Genomic DNA, 19,533 nt, shown 5'->3' on the forward strand with positions numbered 1-19,533 from the left:
GTGAGCGGGAGCTCCCCGCTATGAGCTGAGCGCTGGCGGCAGGCAGCGCAGCTTGGGTGCTGGGGGGAACGAGAAGTGCCGGCGTGCCGCGATCTGCCTCTGCAGGAGATGCTGGCAGAGCTGCTAATAAAGGAGAAGCATAAGAAAAGGCAATAGGAGAAGAAAAAAAAAAAAAAAAAAAGAAAGAAAGAAAAGATAAAACCTAAAACAAGCCAAAACTTGCAGAAGCGCAGCAGGGAAGTGGTGATGAAAACAGGATGAAACGAGGTGCTGCACAAGAAGTGCTCCCGGAGCACCTGGGCTGCCCTGTGTGCGGGGAGCACCGCACAGCCGCCTGTCTGCTGTGATGGCCACTTCCCGCACTGATGCAGCTCTGCGTTGCCCCACCAGGGCCGGCGGTCCCCACATCTGCAGACCTGCAGGTGCACTCAGGCACACCCTGTGACAAACCCCATCGCCGAGCCTTCCCCAGACCCAGCAGCCCCAGATCCAGGGCTCCTGTTGCTGTCCCAAGGGTCATATTGACGCCTCCAGGCCACCAGGATCCTCCCAGCAGAGCTTGCAGCAGCACTTCTAGCCCCGACCCAGGGCACACCATCATGCTCTTGTTTCAGTAACCCAAACGCAACACCTCCAGATGCCCTCCTCTGCCAGCAGCACTGGGGATAAGATCTGGGTGCTGGCTGGCAGTAGTCTGCTTTCAGGACTTCCTCTCACTGGTAACATGCTGCAACAGTCTGCCCATGCAAGATGTAGATAAGTCTATAAGCTTTATCAGTAAAACTCACTCTGAAGAGTGTTATGAGTGCCCTTGGAGTGCTCACTTTCCACATTCTGCCATCAGAAGGACGAATGGAGCTAGCTTCCAGAGCTGCTCCAGGGTTTAATGGGGAGTGTTATTGCCCTCGAGAGGCTCTGTGATGCTGGAAAATCCCAAATACACGTACAGAGGTTGCAGGAACAAGCTGGGGGGCCTGGGCTGCAAAGCTGTGCTGAAATAAAATCCATTTCATGCAAAACTCTGGAGAAGCGACACACAGGAGTCGGATGAGGAAGAAAGAAGGCTGTGTTACTGCAGGAAATCCCCTGGCAGGGAGCACCACTGAAAGGAGGCAGAAAAGGCTTGGTCCCCATGTGCAGGAGCAAAGAGCAATGACGTTTGTTGTAACACTAAATACTAAACATACCCTAAATAAAGGGTAAATAAGAAAGACAAGCAAGGCAGAAGAAATGAGAAACCAACAACTGCACAATGCAGAGAGTTTGGGCTTGTGGTTCTGTGTTTCCCACGAAGGCTGCAGGCTAGATGTAAAAGCACAGAGTTTCTCTTAAAGCCAAACTGTAGGATGGTGTGGGCACGTCCTGTTTGCAGACCCAGAGACATGTGGCTGGTGTGGGGCCACCTGGTACCCAAAGAGCTTTGCCAGGGGGGGCTGAGAAATACTCCCTGAGAGCAAGCAGTGCCTTGTGGCACAGAGCTTCACATCTCCAAAGTGTGGCTATCATGCTGTGTCCCTGCTTTAGGTATTTTCAATGCTCATATCAACAGCTGCTTCCTCTTGACTCTGCATAAGCTGCTGGCATCGGCTCCTCTGCCACAGGGTCAAAGCTCAGCACAGAAGTTCAGAGCAATCTGAAAGCAGCAGCGCTTACCTCCAGGCACAGCTTGGATGGCCTTATGTGACTGTGACATTGGGCCACCCTTTTCTCTGTGTTGCCCCATCTCCTCTCCTGCACCGTCCCTTGTTCTCCTCCATTGCAGATGCACAAAGGTTTCTGCTGTACAGCTTGGACAGGAGCAAGAGCAGCACTGGTGCTCCTGGCGTTGCCCCTGGCTGCTGTTTGCAGCTGTCTGTAGCTGTTATTTTCCTGACTTTTCCCAGACACACCAAAGTGAACAAATACATACAAACATCCTGATAATGATGCCAACACAAAATATTCACAAACCACCCCAGGGCAGGCCCAGCCTGGCACACATTGCTTACAGCTTCACAGAGCAGCCAGATCACTTCTCCAATGCCAGCTTTTGGTTCAAAACACCCCAATCAAAACAACTCCACAGAGGCTCAGTCCCCAAAAGCAACTGCTATTTCAGCAACCCTTTGCCAGCGTGAGCTGGAGTCACACTGTAGTGAAGCCTGCAGTCAGTTCCAGGAGCAGAAGCACCTCAGCACAACAGCGTGTGTGTTCCTGTACGGGATTGTGAACATTCATGCAAAGGAGGAGAACTCACTGGGATGTATTGAGAGTATTTGAATGTATTTGAATGCATTTGAATGCATTCACATATTCATACAGGCAGTTGTGAAAGCGTCCTGTGCCAAACTTAAAATGTGGGCTTTATTGTTCGCTAGGGATAATGTGTTGTACTGTACTGCTCAGTGCCTTCCGTCAGAAAATTAAGGTCTTTTCATTCAAATGACAAACGTGGCACATCATCTGCATGGGATCCCTCTGCAGCCAGCTTAAGCTGAGAATCAGCTGCGCTCAAACTGCAGAGACAGCATCTAGTCAGTCCTCCATGGCCTGAGACTCTTCCTTATCCATACCTACACTTAATGCCCCTGTTAGCATCCGGCTCTGTAACCGTGTCAGTAGCTTTGCCCAAGCCCTGGCCATCCCATTTCTCATTGCTGTAAAATTAGGTTTCTCCTCTCCAGCTCTCGCTTGATCTTTAAGTTAAACAAGCTTCTCCAAGACCATTACTTATTGATAGAAGCAGAATTCAGTCCTCCTCCTGAAAGGCAGGGATCAATTTGAATGCTGAAAGCTTCCAACACCTCTTGGTTCCAAGTGCCCTAACCAAACCCTATAGCTTGATGCCAGGCTGGGCACAACCACAACAAATAGTCCTGGATTTTCACCCAAAAAATACTCCTGTAATCATTGGCGAATGGATAGCAGCACTTTCATCTGCCTGCTGCATAATTTCCCATTGCCTAATTGTATGCAGGCATCTGTCCATCACACAGCCATGGGCTGCTTCTAATTTCCACCCCCTTCTCCAAAGACAGGCCTTGGTCTTGCACACACATCACTGGCTGCGACCCAGTGCTGTCACTTAGAGCAGAAATCACAACCAGCTGTTGTGGAGGGGAAGCATGGAGGGGAAAAGGCTGGAGACACATTGCTGAGGGTCCTGGGACACAGGAACCAGTGAACGCCTGTCATTACATCACTGCATTTTCTGGATATTTGCTGTTCTCCCTCCCTGCAGCTCCTGGCACACACCGTATCCTCGCCCATTGCAGAGCCGCGCTCTACATCTCATCTCTTTTTGCCATTTGGGGGCAGTGTACGAGCAGAAGTGTCTCCGCTCGCGAGTGTCGGCGTTCCCAGGGCTGTCCGAATGTTACCAAAAAGACTTTAAGTGCTGTGCTGAACCATCCGTACAGCTGAACGCCAAAAAGCACAGCCTTCCTGCCCCAGAGCCAGGCAGGGCAGCGTGGGACACGAGGACTTAGCCTGAGAGCATTTTCTCCCTTCTTAAACCACTGCTCAAAGCAGACACAGCTGCGGATGCAATGCACTACAATGGGGTTTTCCATTTTAGAGTACTGACTTTAGTGGCACTGATGGCAACGGCAATCCTCTCTCTATGTACAGGGGAAGCAGCTTGAGCCATAGGACGCAGTGGGACAAGGAGGGCAACTCACTGCAGCTTCTCCACGGATGTGGTGCACCAAAGCTACAAACATCTAATATCTATATGCCCGTGCCATCACTGCCCCTGATGCCATGCATGGCACAAGGTGAGATCAGAATCTCTGCACACAGCACCTTGCAGTGTGCTTCTCTCCAGAGCAAAACAATGATGCATTTTCCGTACTTTTATCCCAACTTTTCAGGATCTAAATGTCAACCATCCCAGATGGGATCGAATTAATAAATCCAGTGTGTGCAGAACGTCGGGGTCAGTTCGGAGGCGGAGGAAGATGACAAATCAGCTATTATGGCTCCTGAGGACCCAGACTCCTCATTTCCCAAGCCTCTGCCATCTGACCCCCACCATGTGGGTGCCTCGCACAGCCCCACGGGCTCACAGCTGACCCACGGGGACGCACAGCACCAGGGGCTTCGCAGGGCCCTTTCCTGTTGGCGAGCATCCCGCAGCGCCGCCTGCGCACAAAGGATTCAACTCTGCGGTAAAAATAGCAGTTTCAGCCCGCCCCATCCAGCTGCCCTCTGTGATGCTGAGCCTCTGTCCTGAACAGCAGCCTCAATTTCCATGCTGCAGTTTTCACGGTTCACATCCAGTGGCAGTGTGGGGATGTGCAATGTTTCCTGCACTGGCGGGATGCTCTGGGCTGGGCATGTCCTCCCACACCCCTCCCTCTCCCCCCCTGCTGAAATAAGTGGTGTTTTTCTTTCCTTTTTCTTCTTTGTTAAACATCCTATTGACCTGGTGATGCCCTGACTTGCCTCATTTTGAAGGTGTATTGCATTTATCGCCAGCAAAAACTCCTCACAAAAGGGCTGCATCAGGGTGAGAGAAGCTTCGTCTAAAAAAAGCATCTTCATGCAGAATGGAAGGGAAAAAAGGGAAACAGTTTCCAGTGGGATGGCATTCCTTTGCCATGGTGAGGGCTCGCAGTGATGCCATCCTTGGTGGGGTTCCACGGAGGCACCCAAAATCCCCAAATCATAGAATCCTAGAATGGCCTGGGTTGCAAAGGCCCACAGTGCTCATCCAGTTCCAACCCCTGCTGTGTGCAGGTCACCAACCAGCAGCCCAGGCTGCCCAGAGCCACATCCAGCCTGGCCTTGAATGCCTGCAGGGATGGGGCATCCACAGCCTCCTTGGGCAACCTGTGCCAGTGCCTCACCACCCTCTGAGTGAAAAGCTTCCTCCTCATATCCAACCTAAACCTCCCCTGCCTCAGTTTAAAACCATTCCCCCTTGTCCTGGGATGCTGGGGATGCAGTCAGAGGACCGGGATCATCCCTGCATGCTGGGCTCCAGCACACAGACATGGTTTCACCTCCTGTGCTCGTGGTGACCCCGGGATGTGTGTGCCCTGTGATTCATGCGAGTTGTGTGGGTGGCAGAGGGACTGCGCCGAGAGGAGGAGGAATGGGAAAGAATCCGCTGCTATATTTAACCACAAATAATAGGAAGAGGCTGAGCTTTGGAGCTAAGTTGTAAATAACAGTGAGATGAAATCATCTCAGAAATTCATGACTGTATCACTGCAGCCCCTGGAGAACCGGTGTGACTAACGAGAGCTGCGGTCGGGGAAAATGTTGCCCCCTGTTTAAAAAAATAATGATTTTTTTTCATTCTTCCAGAGCATGGCAGCAATCCTTCCTGCTGTGACAAACGGTGCTTTATGGGCCTTGAGCTGCTGCTGCGTTTTAACACATTTCAGCATTTCTGCACTACACCAAGCAGCAGCGTACCAGCTGCCAGTGCATGGACAGTGCTGGGATCCAGGGGTTGTCAGCGGAAATTAACATTGTTAATCAACAAACAGCCATGCAACAAATCCTGCTTGTCTTGTGAGCTACCTTTTAGATGAGCGTTAGGCGTGGAGGCACTCGTTACTTGCAACACCAGAAGACTCAGCCAAAACCCAGTGAATGAATGGGATCCTCTCCAACGTGAGGATGGTTCAAGTCCCAGTTGCAGTGAAGAAGAATGCTTAGATCCTACCCATCACTTCATTTCTGAGAACACCCAGAGTCATTAAGCAGAAGAGAATACCTCGTGTGGGAAGGACTGGTGGCCATGCATGCTTGCTCGAGCCTCTCTCACTCACTTTCTCTTTTTTTAATAGCCTAGAAGAAAATATCTGCTGGCAGTAGAGATTTCTGAGCTGTGAGGTAATGACATACACATGCAGAGTCATCTTCTTGTTTCCGAAGCCTATTGCAGTTACAGATGTGCTGAGAAGTATGCAGTAATAGAGCTCAGCTCTGTGGTTTTAATTCAAGCAATTCAGAGCTCACCCCAGCTGAGCAGGGATCGAAGCAGGCCATGCTGGGTATTTCCATCAGCTCCTGCTTTTGCAGAACTTTTAACAACTACTTATTCTTCACTTTGCCAAATTGGTTTGAGTGTTGTGAAGTCCTTCAAGGGTCTGTTTCCATCTCAGATCTATGTTGTCATCCAGCACTGTGCATCCCTCCTTGGAGCTACAGGATTATTTCTGCTGCAAACTGCTGTGCAATGGGCCCTGCCAAAAGGAAACTTCTTTGTTGTGCTTCTTCCTTATTACTTTCCCCATTTTTGGAGGAAATGTAAAAGAAAGGGCAAGGCTGATGTGAAGTATCGTTCTACCAAGGGCAGTGCAGGTAGCAGGCTTTGTGAGGACGGGCTTAGAGTTACACAAATGCTGATGGCCGCCAGGAAAATGAAGCCCTCTACAAAGTAACTATTTGGCCAGGTCAGCTCTTTGGCACCAGTTGGAAGTCAAGCCTTTAATAACTGCTGCTCCAAGGGATTGACGGATTTCTGCAGGGGGCAATTGCAGGATCGATGACTGCACAGTCCTTGCAAAGCTGGGGAGAGGCAGCTTTGGCTCCTTCCAGAAATGCTGAGATTCCAGTGGGCCTCACATCTTGCAAGACACACATGATACATCTGTGTATAAGCCAAAAATTCTCACAGCCAAACCTACACCATGCTTTCTGCTGGGAAACATTGGCCATGGCAATGAGCTCTTGCTCTCCAGCCCTCTATTTCTGGATGTTTTCCCAAAAACTGGGGTTCTTCTTCCCTGGTCCCAGCGTGCACAATGCTCACCCAGCATCACAACCAAGGTTTATTTGGGTTTGATTTTTGAGATCTGCAGAGGCCACAGTTGCAAGAAGTTGGAGATGCATTAGTGGGTGTCCAACTAACAGAAGGCATGTTAAATGTAGACCTCCAACTGATGGGTTGATGGTTGGACTTAATCTTAGATGATCTTTTCTAACTATAATGATTCTGTAATTCTATGACTGAGACAGCACCAGTGCACAGGGACACTTGTTATTTTTGATAGCTGCTTGCATTGATCTGCCAGAAGCTGTTGGTGCTCTGGATCATTATTTATGAAGCTCTGAGCTGCTGAATGTCAGCTCTAATACAGATGCCATCCCCCTGGCTCTAGGCTTGCTTGTTTAAGAGAACTTCAGGATCCTGGCCCTAAGCAGCTCTCCCCAAGCTGCGGCACATCTGCCTGCACAGCTGGCAGCCCTGCTGCCTCCATCCCCACTTTGCCTACCCAGAGCTGCTGGTCCTCAGCCACGTCCTGAGACAGGGGGCTCACCAAAATGTTGGCTTTCCTGAGCCATCAGCAGGCCTTAATATTTCATGATGCTCTGACGCTGAAGATGCAGCTGATCAGAAAGGCTGTTAAAATGCAGCACTTTATTAATGCTTCGCACTGCGCAATGCTGGTTACTCACCGCCGTGTTTGCCATAAAGATCCCATCAGTGATTCTCCAGGGCCCCATGCATGGCACAGAGCTGTGCCCACCTGGGCTTCCAGCTCCAGCACTGCTCCGCTGTAAGAAATGCCCTAAGAAACAAAACAGAAGGAAATTCTGCAAATGAGATCCCTGAAGATGGTAGGAAGAAATGGTTTCTCGATTACTGCATGAATCGCTGCAGCCTCTGCCCATTGCTGCATGTTGCACAGAACCTTTTTTTACCTCTTTCCTCCTGAATGCTGTAAAATCTGCAGCAGATACAACATGTATGAGGTTACCCAAATACAAGGATGACAGCAGGAGCATTGCTCATAGCTGGCAGAAGTGAAGTCACTGCAGGTCAAGTAAACAGGGCAAAGGAAACCAGTCCAGCACCCAGGACCGTGACGCCGGTGGTTCCACTGCTGCCTATCAGATTTGGCTTGGTCACCCAGAGGGAAGCTGAGCAGAAAAGCACTGATTGTGTTGTGCCATGTTCCACGTGAGTAAGTTTTTCCATGAGCAGAGCAGAGCCCACTCTCCTCTCCCGCTTGCCTGAGGAGTTTTGCAGATGAGCTGATGGGAAGCAGCAAACAAGACAGACAAGTGTGTGGGATTGTTGTGGGACCACAATGAAGAGATGAGTCAGCCCCTAGCACCGGTCACTGTGAGGTGACACAGGGCCCTCCTGGCCTTGCACCAATAGAAGCTATAATAGCAGGAGTGAAAAACCAACAGAAAGGAAGCACAAACAGCTCGCCCACCTGGACCTTGCACATGCAGTCAGCTTCAAAGTTCTCTGTTGTAAGTGGTGAAATCAGTGGTGGGCTCTGCACCTGGCACTTCTCCTCCCATGGGATGCTCAAGGTTTGGGGACTGCTGATCCCCACATCCTTGAGTACTGCTCTTCCCCACATCTGTGGGCATCACTCATCCTTGTGCCCTTCTCCAAATCCTCAGGTTCAGCCCCATGTCTTCAAGTAGAACTCAGCCCCAAATCCTTGGGTTCATCCACACGTCCTCTGCCACCGCTCATCCCCATGTCCTGCGGCTCAGATTATCCCCACTCAGAGGAGGACCCGTTCCATTTTGGAACACGCTGACCACGAGGTGCAGGCAGTGGGATGGCCCCGCTGCTAACTCCAGAAGGAGCTGCCGAGCCGGGCTGCGCGACTGCCACAACACCTCTGGCCCTCTGCCCCATCCTCTCCACCGCCGCCACCCCATTAGCCCGTGAACCGCCGCCAAATGGCCCATCAATTTTTCATCAGGAATCAAACCTGATAAAACCCAGCCGTGCCGCCGCGCCGGGCTGCCGACCCCAGACCTCGAGGTGCGCTCGGAGACCCGCGGGGTTGGTTGCGGGGATGGCGGGCGGACGGGGCGCGCCGTGCGGGGCTCCGTGCGGGACCGCCGGGGGTTGCGCGGGGCCGGGATGCGGCGGGGCGGGGGCCGGGCCGGGGGCTGCGGGGCGCGCCTGGCTGCCGCGGGCGCGGTGGTTGGCGCGGAGGCTGGCGGCTCTGCTCGTGCTGCTGGCCCTGCTGGCCGCCGGCTGCCTGCTTCACCGCAGGGCTTGCCCCGCGCCCCGGCCCCGCCGGAACGGCCTTCCCCGGCCCCGCCAGCACGGCCCCGCGGCCCCGCAGGGTGAGCTGAGGGAAGAGCGGGGCGCGGAGCAGGGGCTGCCGCCGCTACCCAGCTACGAGAAGGTGAAGCATCTGCCCAGCTATGAGGAGGCGCAGCGCTGCCCCAGCCGCCAAACCCGGGACGGGGATGGGGAAGGCTGGGTGTGCGGCTGAGCACCCGCGTACGGGAGGGATGCAGCGGTCCCTGCAGTGCCGGCATCCCCGGGAGAGATGCTGGATGCGATGGGATGGGGGACAAAATGGGATACTGGACATGATGGGACACTGACCACAAAGGGATGCTGGATGCTATGGGATGCTGCAGGTTGGTAGTTCCCAGGAGGGATGCAATGCTGGACACTGAGGGCCCCAGGATGGTCAGGACTCAAGAAAAGCCTGGGGACACGCCATTCGCTGGGTACAACTGGAGGACATTGGAGTCTGCAGCATGACAGGCCTGCGGGACACCAGACTTCCCTACCGAGATGAGCAGCCCCGGAGCTGCTGCTTACCTCCCTGCTGCGGGCTGGACAAGAAAAGGGCTGAGTTGCCCAGTGCTCTTTTGCAGTGACTGCCCCGAGTAAGCAGGACGAGCAGAGAGCCTGCACAAAGGAAGGTGGCAGCCAGGGACAACACGTGCGTTGGAGGAAGCTGACTTGGGGACATCACCTCTTGCATGATGACATCATTAAGGTACAATGATGTGAAGGAAAGGGCTGTCTGCAGCTCAGACAGTGCCCAGATCACAATGTCATCTGCACAACACCGCGAGCTCAGCCTGCCAGAGCCATCATGCCACAAGGGTGGGAGCAGCAGGCAGGGGCAGCAGGATCTGCAGCAGAAGCCTATTCCACAACCCTCAGCATTTGTACAGAGCCTTTCATTTCTCATCAAGGCAAATGGAGGAAAACAACCTCCACTGCTTGCTAATAAAATCCTGGCACTCTCTGGCAGCGTGCTCTTTATTTCCCTGAGGCAGCTGGAATTGAGGTGAGGCCTTTTTGTATTTTTCGGGGGACAGGGAGCCTAACAAGTGTGCAAAGCCCCAAGGAATATGAAGAAAAACCTGTTCTTACAAATCAGCACTGGTCCCATGTGGGCAGCGTAAGGCTTCAGGATCAGGAATTTGGTAGGAGCCTCACGAGAGAACAGGATGACTACAGACAGTCTTCCTAAATGAATGAGCAATTAAGCTTTTCATGACGTTTTTCCAATAGCTACAAGATGGCCACAGACAGAATGATCAAAACAGCCAAAATTCAGAGAAAGCAGACCTTACCCTGCATAACTTTCTCACATGGAGCTTTTGGGGTGATGTTAACACAGTGCTTGTGTGAGGATGGCTGAGAGAATGTCCATCTTCACAACAAACAGGCAAACCCCAGGGAACACATGCTGCTGTCCCATTTCCCCATCCTGACCAGCAGGGCCAGAGATAAGGCTGGTTCCTTCAGAGCTTGCCCTGCTTCTCCCCTCATTTTCCCTTCTATTTCAAGGTGCTACCATCAACACTTACTAAGAATTCTACATTAAAAAGCTGCAGTAATTCCCACCCCACCCTCCTATACCCTCAGCTTTACCTTTTCCAAGCCTGGTCCCACAGCTGTGCTCGCAGGGTTGGTGTGCACATGTGCCACCAGTGGAATCAGCCACTGGCTTCACACCCAACATGCAACCTCAACATCCAGAATGCTCCGAGCTTCCAATCCACCGGAAAAAGGGCAGGAAAACAGGTTCAGCCTCCTGTGCACAATGAATAACCTTTGTGAGTCCAGCTGGATAACTTGATGTTCCAACCCCAGAACATCAAGGCCAGCACACACAAGCCTTTGCCAGGTCATGGGTAATGGGTATTTAACAGTGCTTTCAGCTGGCCCCAAGGAAAGCAAGACTGAGTTGAGTTTCAGAACTTGGTATCACCACTAGGCTGGTCTTTAAAAATTGCTTACAATGCATTGCAAATCTGAGCCAGGGTTCATAAATTTAACATTAAACGCTTGCCATTAGTGCTATTTTGGGCTCAATTCTGGAAGCAGTAAGTGCTTTCTGCAAGTCAGTGGAAGGTGTTCACTGCGTCCCATGGCAGTACACCAAAACGCTGGGGAGCTTCAAATGAGCTACATCAAAATTGTTGTTTTATTTAACAATCAAGTAAATCAATTAGAAGATCACCTAATGCATCACCTATTAGCTACATTAGGAAAACAAACAACAACAACAAAAACCAAATCCCAAGCAAAACTCTTTTATTTGGTTGTTTTAATTCTGAAATTGATAAACTATGCAAAAAGTGTCATGTAATCATTTACAGAATGTGAGAAATTCGCCAGGTGCAGATATTTAACAGGGTGATGGTAATTTAAAGGATTTCTATTATAAAATGCCAGTTATGAACAGCCTGCTCACATCTTTGCACTGCAAAGGGCTTTTATAGAGAACCTCTAACATACGCAGTCACTTTCCTATGTAAAAGAAAACTAACAAGAATTGCATCAACTCTAGCTCCTGCTCCCCACAAAACATTTGCTGATTTTTACTTCTGTTTGACAAAATACGCCTGCACAAACGCTCCAGAAGCACTTATTAACACGGCCAGAAGGTCAGTTACTGCTGTACAGTTACACTAGCTCTTACTGTGGCACTGGCTGCTGCTCGTTCTCTTTCTTTAGCAATTTCCATCTCTATTTTGGCTTTGATTTTATTCCAGTCAACTTCCAGCTGCAAGAATAGAAAATGAGTACACAGAGGTCAACTAACATTGCACAGAGAGGTCAGGTAGCCATTCACTAGCAGTAGACTCTGAAAACTTGGTTGATGGTGATTCTTCAAGTATGACAATTTATAGTAATACAATGAATCAAAAGCACATTTGAATTGTAGCAAACGGATCTTTCCACCTTTAAGTTAAAATAAAAATGTGCAAAATTTTTTAAAGTACATCATTTCATTGCATCTGACAAAAAGACCCCCACGTTAGAACAGGAAAATAACTTGGATCAGCTAACATCTAACAGATGTCATGAGATCTGCCCTATAAGTCAGGACACAGCTCTTTATCAATAATATTTGCAGTATTGCTTTTGATTGGAGTGAAAGTTCACAAGGTCAGTTGATGGCTTGTTGCACTTGTTATTTGATATAACAGAAATCAGATTTCTGCTTGAAATTTGTCTTCTACATCTAGAAGTGTTTCAGCTTTATTTACATTTTTCTCCAGCTGCAGAGAATTGTCATCTTCTGGCTGTACTCTATGTCAGTGAAACTTCAGACAACAGATACAGCACAATACACACTGTGCAGCTGGTTGCAATAGTTGTCTTTGTTTCCAAAAATGCTTGACATGAAAATACAGATCATGGTGCACTTGAATACTACAATAACATGTCCAAAACCTAGGCAGAAATGTAGTTGCAAAGTTCAGTTTCACTTCTAGAAAATGAAGGCTGTCAAAGATGGGATGGGGTAAAATATCTCAACTGCTGCCTAGGCAGTTTTCATAGTAGCTGTTATCCTGTTAACCAAGTTGTGAAATAAGAAGAAAGATTCTCTGCTGGGGGAAGATATAAATGCAACACCCATATTCTTATGTGTAAAGGATAATCCCCCAATTCAGGATGCATTTGCTGGGTCCAGGTGCTTTGGATCTGATGACTGAAATCTTTATGGAGCTCTAAGAAAGAATGTGTTTGCTTTAACAGATGTCACACAGATGCTAAACATACCACAGAAAGGGCCAATTCTACCATCTAGGCCAGAGAGCTACTTGCCCATGAAGCCAACAACGCTTGCCAGTGACACCTAGAAACTGCCAAGATATGTATTCTCAGCATACATATTAGATTCATAGTGCCTTATATATAAAGATGTGAATATAACAACTAAGCACATTGTTTAGATTCCACGTCTGATTGCAGAGCAGTGGTCTCAGCTGCAGTACAGAAAAGAGTAAGAGCTCCCTGTCTGAGGCTGATGCAGCTTTTGGTAGTGAGATGGAAAGTGAAAGATTGTTCTTTTCCCCAGGAGGGAACAGCACCATGATTTTTTTTCCTTTTTAATGTCATGATCGTGTTCTTCTCAATTGCTGTTTGAATCTGACAGGCTGCTTTAAGAATTTAGATATCACGGTATCCAACAGCATCAAATTGACTTCATTAGGTAGGTCCAGCAGACAAGAACACCAGAATGGAAAATGTATGGAACATCCACAGTGATATGGAATACAACTCAAGGAACTTCCTGCACTCAACACCCAATTTTCAAGACTGAGTGCAAGGTGAACCCCCTTAGGCTCTGCTCACACCTTGACCCTGACTGCTTAGGAACCCTTCCAGCTTTCTTGATGATTTAAAGGTAGGACAGTATTATCCAAAAAGGCTCTTTCAGAAGCATCAGGGGATTAACATGATTATTTGCTCAGCGATGGACCTCAGTGTAGTAGAAGACATAATTTCAGCTCAGCGGCTGAAAATGCTGCGTAATAACAGTCCTTGAAATCCACTGTTATTTTTCTACATTTCCTAGGTAAAGCACTGAAGAATTGTACTGTTCAATAAGTGGATAGATACTGTGCAGACTTTTGTTCTTGTTTATGATATGAAACATCGTCAGAAGCGCTAAAAGCTAATGACTTACATTAGAAATCAAGCTTTATTGAAAGTGTAATGGGCACTGTCCAATTAAAGGATCCGGGCTAGCAGCTAAGATGCATTTCCTGATCCATCAGCTACAGTGGATGAAAGGATGCATTGAAGTATGTGTCTCTTTTTACAGTTGCACCCTCAGAGTGCTTAGGAACACCAAGTGGAAGAGCATAAAGGCTGCTGGGTGAAACTGCTGTCTAAGGTGCATATGTAGTACCCCTCATAAGGGTTAGGCACAGAAAATACCCTGCTGAAATCTAAGGTGCATTTAGCTTATGAACAATAAGGTATCTCCTCAGTCTTTAAGACTGGTGCATTGAAATAACCTAATGATTACAAAGAGGCTTTCCAGAGGTTTATTAAATAATATATCTAGCTATTTATCATATTTGACAGAACAGTTCATAGTTCACATTTAATACATATCTGGTTATCTTCATAACCTTTGTTATCGCTGCTATCCATAAAAGTATGTAGAAATGTTGTGAAGACATTTAAGAGGTTTGCGTTCAGCCATTCTAAGCTCTAGCTCCCTGTTTATAGAAAACAACTGTGCCTTCATTTGCATAATCCGTGCCAGATACTAAATATATACATTCCATATCTGTGCCTTCAAATAAAACACATGCACAATGGTTACCAGCCAAGTAGCCACACATTGAGCTATGAATTTGCACAGTCAGATGTAAAATCTTAAGATTTGCATCCACATTTGAACTGAAGTAGGAAAACTGCAAAGCAATTCCACTGTCAAAATGGCTGCAAAGAACCATCTGACCCAAGGCTGTAGGAATAATGCCAAGGAATACTTACACCTTCTGCATACTGCAAGAATCTTTTGTTTGTTTCTTTTTTACCAAAGTCCTCTAGGAACTTCTGTCGATAAGCCAGGACGGTGTCAACATGTGTCTTGTGCTTTACTGCTAGCTCTAGTGCCCTGGAATAAAACAGAAAAGGGCTTGTCAGGCTATATAATGCTCTGGCATAACTACAATCACCAGGGTTTCACAAAACGATACGCTGAGCAGCGTTTCAGCTGCAGGCAAGGATTCCTGATCTACAGAGCCAAGTAGTTCCGTATCAGTATCAATCACAGGAGGTTAAAAGAAGCCAATTGATGTGACTGTCTACTTTATGATGCATGCTACGAAAAATATCCAACAGTTTACCTATGTTGACAGCCTCATCACATCACTGGAACTCAACAATGGGAGTCTTTATTGAAAGAAAATAGAAAAGAATGCGTAGAGTTCAGCACCCTCAATACAACAGGCAAAATTAATGATTTTTAAGAACATCATTATAGTCATAAATTACTTCTGAATATTGTCATCTTGTGCACTTCAGTGCTTTGCAACCTGTGCTGTAAGTATATTGTGTAGGTGGGAAAGGTTAGCCACTGGACTAGTATCACTGATCACCTTCATATCTGCTTTCATACGTAAGAAATAATGATGGAAAAATGTGTTTTTTATGTCATACATATTAGGCAACACAATCCAAAACAGAGATACATGAGGAAAGAAAACTTTTTGCCCCCAGTGATATGAGCATAACAGCATGGCAATTAGCAGCAAATGGCCCCACACGATTCTTTCAGCAAGCGTGTATTCTTGTTTAAAGGAGAAACTCCTACTCTGTTTTCTCATTCCTAATTCACATTTCATCCACCTACACAGTGCTGGGAGTCCGAACAGCCACATCCCTATTTTTAGCCACAAGACATTTCAAAACAGCTTTAGTTCTTCGGGGGTCACCAGCAGTGTGATGTATTGCTAAGGACCTTTCTGTGTCAACAATGGGAAAAAGGGAAACGTTATTTAAACGTGACTCTAAGCATGTTTCAGAGTTTTATCCCTGAATACTTTTATCTTCTAAATCTGATAGGAAAAAAAAAAAGTTGCTTTACTTCTTGGATTATTTAGCTCTGGACAATTACAGATGGAAAATTATAAATTATTGAGGAAACTCTCTAATAAAACAGTTGAACTAAGAAATTTACAGGTTCTCCTAATAAGACTGCTTATGAACATACTGTATGTAAGGAAATACTACCTATCCCAATTGTAGAGATTAATGTTGACTTGAATAGCTTGATAAATAAGGCCTGTTTGAAGGAGTAGGGTTTCAGCTTCTTGTGTGTTTCCACTGAACAACAGTATCTGAGCCATCCTTGACTCTTTTGATGGAAGATCTTTGATGGAATTGATGTACTGAACTTTGTCTATCTGTTAACAAGATGCACAATAAATTTAATGAAAGAAATCAATTAATTAAATCAGTTTTTCAACAGTTTAACTTTGAAACTGTTAAGTCCACTTCCTTACCTCACCAATTGATGCATAGGCAATTTCTGCAGTAGCCATGTCTTTGTTGGCAACTGCCATGGCAGCTAAACATGCCCACATGGTTTGATCCTGAAAGGAAAAAATACGCAATTCCTACAACTTCAAATATGCAACATAGTAAGAATGGCTTCTCAAAGGAAGCCCATCAGTCCTGAAAATAATGTACAGAAGTGCAATATTTCCCTGTATGCCATTCACTGCACTGTGGTCTCTTCATAGAAAGCCACTATTTAATTACTTCTCAGAAATCCCTCATTATAAAAACTTTGCTATTGTCATCAGCTGAGACTGACAGTGTGGCTGAAGGAACTGTTGGCTTTCAGCACCTCAGCCAGCAATGAACTCTTGCCACAGAATCATTTCATGGCCTCATCATCAGTGTACCTATCATAATTGTGGAACTACAGTGGAAAACAAAGCACTGAGCGAGGTTGAAGCTTTTTAACCTGATCAATACCAACCTCATTTTACAAACAACTACTGGGACTGTGATACTGACAATTACCAGTCACTTATGATAAGTGTACTACAAATGAAAGATAAAGGAAAAATTACTTGACACTAGAACCCTCTGAAAAGAAAACAAATACTTTAAAAATTTGGTGTCCACCAGGGTATTTTCAGTTTATGTTTACAATTAAGAATTATATTATATTTGAAATTCAAAATTCCAGTTCCCAATACTGAAAGGAAGCCAACTACTAAAGAGGCAACAGTCAATCTGGTGACAGAACTGGTGTTATTCAGTGTAAAGAAGAGAAGGGAGATTGTTACAGCAGCCTTCTGGGATCTAAAAGCGGCCTACAAGCAACATGGAGAGGAACTCTACCAGGGAGTGAAGTGGGAAGACAAGGGGTAACAGTTTTAAAATAAAAGAAGGTAGGTTTCTATCAGCTATGAGAAAGAAATTCTTCACTATGGGGGCATTGAGGCCCTGGCACTCTGGCCTAGAAAAGCAGCAGCTGCCCACCCCTGAAAGTGCTCAAAGATGCTGGATGGGTCTTTGGTAGCCTGGTCTGGTGGGAGGTGTCTCTGCCCACGGCAGGGGTTGGAACTTGGTGGTCTGTATGGTCCCTTCCAACCAAAACCAGTCTATGGTTCTATGAAACGAGGGAAAGGAGGCAGGATTTAGAGGGATTTTTCTTTAGCACTGCCAGACTCACCTCATCTGTTGCTGTTGCCTAAATATATACAAAAGAAAGCGAAGGAGAAAAAAAGAGTGAAATAGAATATGAAAAAATACAAAACAAAGGTATGTGGAGATACTGAATAGTTTGAATCAGATACACTAAGACCTAAGACTTAAGCTTTTTACTAGCCTCTCTGAATACTTGTGTTTAATCCATCTGGACTTTGGTGGGAATACAACTTAGAACTGTATAATTTTTCATCACCAGCCCTAAAATCATCAACAACAAAGTAAAATGCAAATAAGACCCAACATCTGATATGCAACCACCAATGTTAAAGTCATATTCAAAAACAATTTCACTGTCACGCTCTGCCTGTATCTGAATGTTGCTGATTATGAAAACTTACCTTGACAAAGCGACACAACCTGACAGCATCTTCCCACTTAGAGCTGCTGACATACTCGTGAAGAATGACAGGGTAAGGTGAAATATTAACGTGAATAAGTGAACCATCTGCTCTTCTGATTGTGATTTGATTTCCAACAAAATGTACGATCTGAGGGTTTTTGCTGAAATCACTGCGTAGAGAAGGAAAAGTCAGTTAACATTCACTTCTTTCATATTGAAAAGAGCGTAAGAAATACAAAGAAATCTTAATTATTATTTAAATAACACCATGATTTTACTTTGTTTTTAAAGCATATAGAAATCTAAGCATCTAGTTACTCAACAGTTATAGCCATTTGGTAGCTGTACCATCCCCTAAATACAAAATGACAGCTATGCTGATGGAAAGGAAAATACAGACAATTGTTCAAAGAACAAACTTAAACATAAAATACAAAATAGTTTTGGGCTCCATAACTCTTAGAAGGAAATTATGAATTTAGTTACTCTCTGTGAAGGATTTCCTATTGCATCCACGTGTTCAAGTGAGTAAATACGATGAGACAGAAATAATGTTATCTGTGACCAGATATCTTGATACCATTCGTTTCCAGCAGGTATTTAAACAGGTCAACTTTCTTTTTTTAAAATAACTAAGACATTATTTTGAGATATCTATTTAAGTTTTGCTTCTGCATCAAGATACCACACTCCTTTTAAACTGTGCATTGTTACGTGAGCTCCGTAACTCTTTAAGGAATGAGCAAACTGGTTAAGATGTACAGTAATATTACTGTCACCAAAAAGAATGCATTACCTTGCATCTTTTTCATACAGAGTTTTTGTCAGAAGATCCTTATCCACATAGACAGTGTTGGGGTAGTACCAGACTGTAAAACGGGTATCCTGAATCCCACAAAGTAAGTTAGATGTGTCGTTCCAAGCCAACGTTTGAACCATTGTTCCTTAATTGAAAGATAACACAGTATGGCAAAGTTCTATGAGAACCTCCAAAATAAATGTGTGCTTGTTGAAACTTCCCTGGAGGTACTTAATGGTCAGACCTCACTCTTGCTGGATCACGAATCTGCCTACAGAATGTACTTTTAACTAAAAATACCATAACATTTAGATTTCTTCTTACCTATTTTGACAATTTTTTGCTCCTTTCCAAACCTTTTAACTGAAGTAATGTAAAGGTCTCTGTTCTTATCAATAAAAGCTATTTTTCTTTCATTTGTAAGTCCTTTCTGGTCCAAAGCAATCTCCACAATTTCTGTCTGAAGAAGGAAATATTTCATTTTTATTTTGGAGATTGGTATTGTGGATTATGTGGTGCTCAAACAAATGAATGCTCAACAAAAATCAAGACAAGTGGATTGTTAAGGCACTTTTTAGGTGCCTTCTCTGTTGAATTAAGCATTATATCAATTGGATTTCACACAGACGAGAGCAAAACTACAGCAGAGAAGAGTATAGGAATTTACTACGAGGCTACAAAAAATGGAAGTGGCAGTACAAAAGCAGCCTAAAGATGAATGTTCACCTCCCTCTCTCTGGAGAGGCTGCCTGATTTTGTGTTTGGTTATAACAGAAGAATAAAGAAAAGCAAAACACAGTTCAGTCAATCATTTTTGAAGGAAAAAGAATAGAAGCTCTGATGGAAGACAGACTTTCCACTGGTCTTCTTGCCAGTAGAAATGATTGAAGCATATGCAAAGGAAGCTCAGTTGATCAGTTTTACTGCTCACTGAAACAATTCACATTTAGTTTCAGTCTGTCATGTGCACCTGAGAAACATGCCGGTGACTGAAGCCAACCTAGAGCATATCCCTCGGTACACAAACACTGCATGGAGAATCCAATCTTTTAAAAATTTATTTTCTAAGAGTCAACTAGAAATGTCAAATTGCTTCGTGTTAAGATTGTAAACCTTAATAGGTTATTAAACTCATTAACGTTAGGAAAACTACTATTGATTATTAATTTCAAAACAACAAAAGAC

The 19,533-nt window shown here is 45.9% G+C and overlaps 2 protein-coding genes across 5 annotated transcripts in view; both read right to left on the reverse strand.

The window, feature by feature from the left end:
- Positions 1-10,745, reverse strand: part of LOC122185468 (caspase recruitment domain-containing protein 8-like) — a 21,837-nt gene extending 11,092 nt beyond the window's left edge. The window contains exon 1 of the mRNA XM_042881295.1: positions 10,601-10,745. Coding sequence (XP_042737229.1) covers positions 10,601-10,650 — 50 coding nt within the window. The 5' untranslated portion in view covers positions 10,651-10,745. The remainder of the gene's footprint in view (positions 1-10,600) is intronic.
- Positions 10,746-11,249: 504 nt separating this feature from the next.
- The window catches only part of IFT80 (intraflagellar transport 80), a 42,992-nt gene continuing 34,708 nt past the window's right edge, over positions 11,250-19,533 (reverse strand). For 3 of the 4 annotated variants that reach the window (XM_042881159.1, XM_042881158.1, XM_042881160.1), the window contains 7 exons: positions 18,673-18,808; positions 18,346-18,493; positions 17,548-17,719; positions 15,988-16,077; positions 15,716-15,888; positions 14,474-14,597; positions 11,250-11,738 (listed from right to left, as the gene is read on the reverse strand). In XM_042881159.1, the coding sequence (XP_042737093.1) occupies positions 11,625-11,738; positions 14,474-14,597; positions 15,716-15,888; positions 15,988-16,077; positions 17,548-17,719; positions 18,346-18,493; positions 18,673-18,808 (957 nt within the window). In that variant the 3' untranslated portion in view covers positions 11,250-11,624. Of the gene's footprint in view, positions 11,739-14,473; positions 14,598-15,715; positions 15,889-15,987; positions 16,078-17,547; positions 17,720-18,345; positions 18,494-18,672; positions 18,809-19,533 lie in introns of those variants that run through there. The other variant, XM_042881161.1, reaches the window with a different exon arrangement.

The sequence above is a fragment of the Lagopus leucura genome, unplaced genomic scaffold (genome assembly GCF_019238085.1).
Source record: "Lagopus leucura isolate 7727_CA_CO unplaced genomic scaffold, USGS_WTPT01 Super-Scaffold_100029, whole genome shotgun sequence".
NCBI classification, from domain to species: domain Eukaryota; kingdom Metazoa; phylum Chordata; class Aves; order Galliformes; family Phasianidae; genus Lagopus; species Lagopus leucura.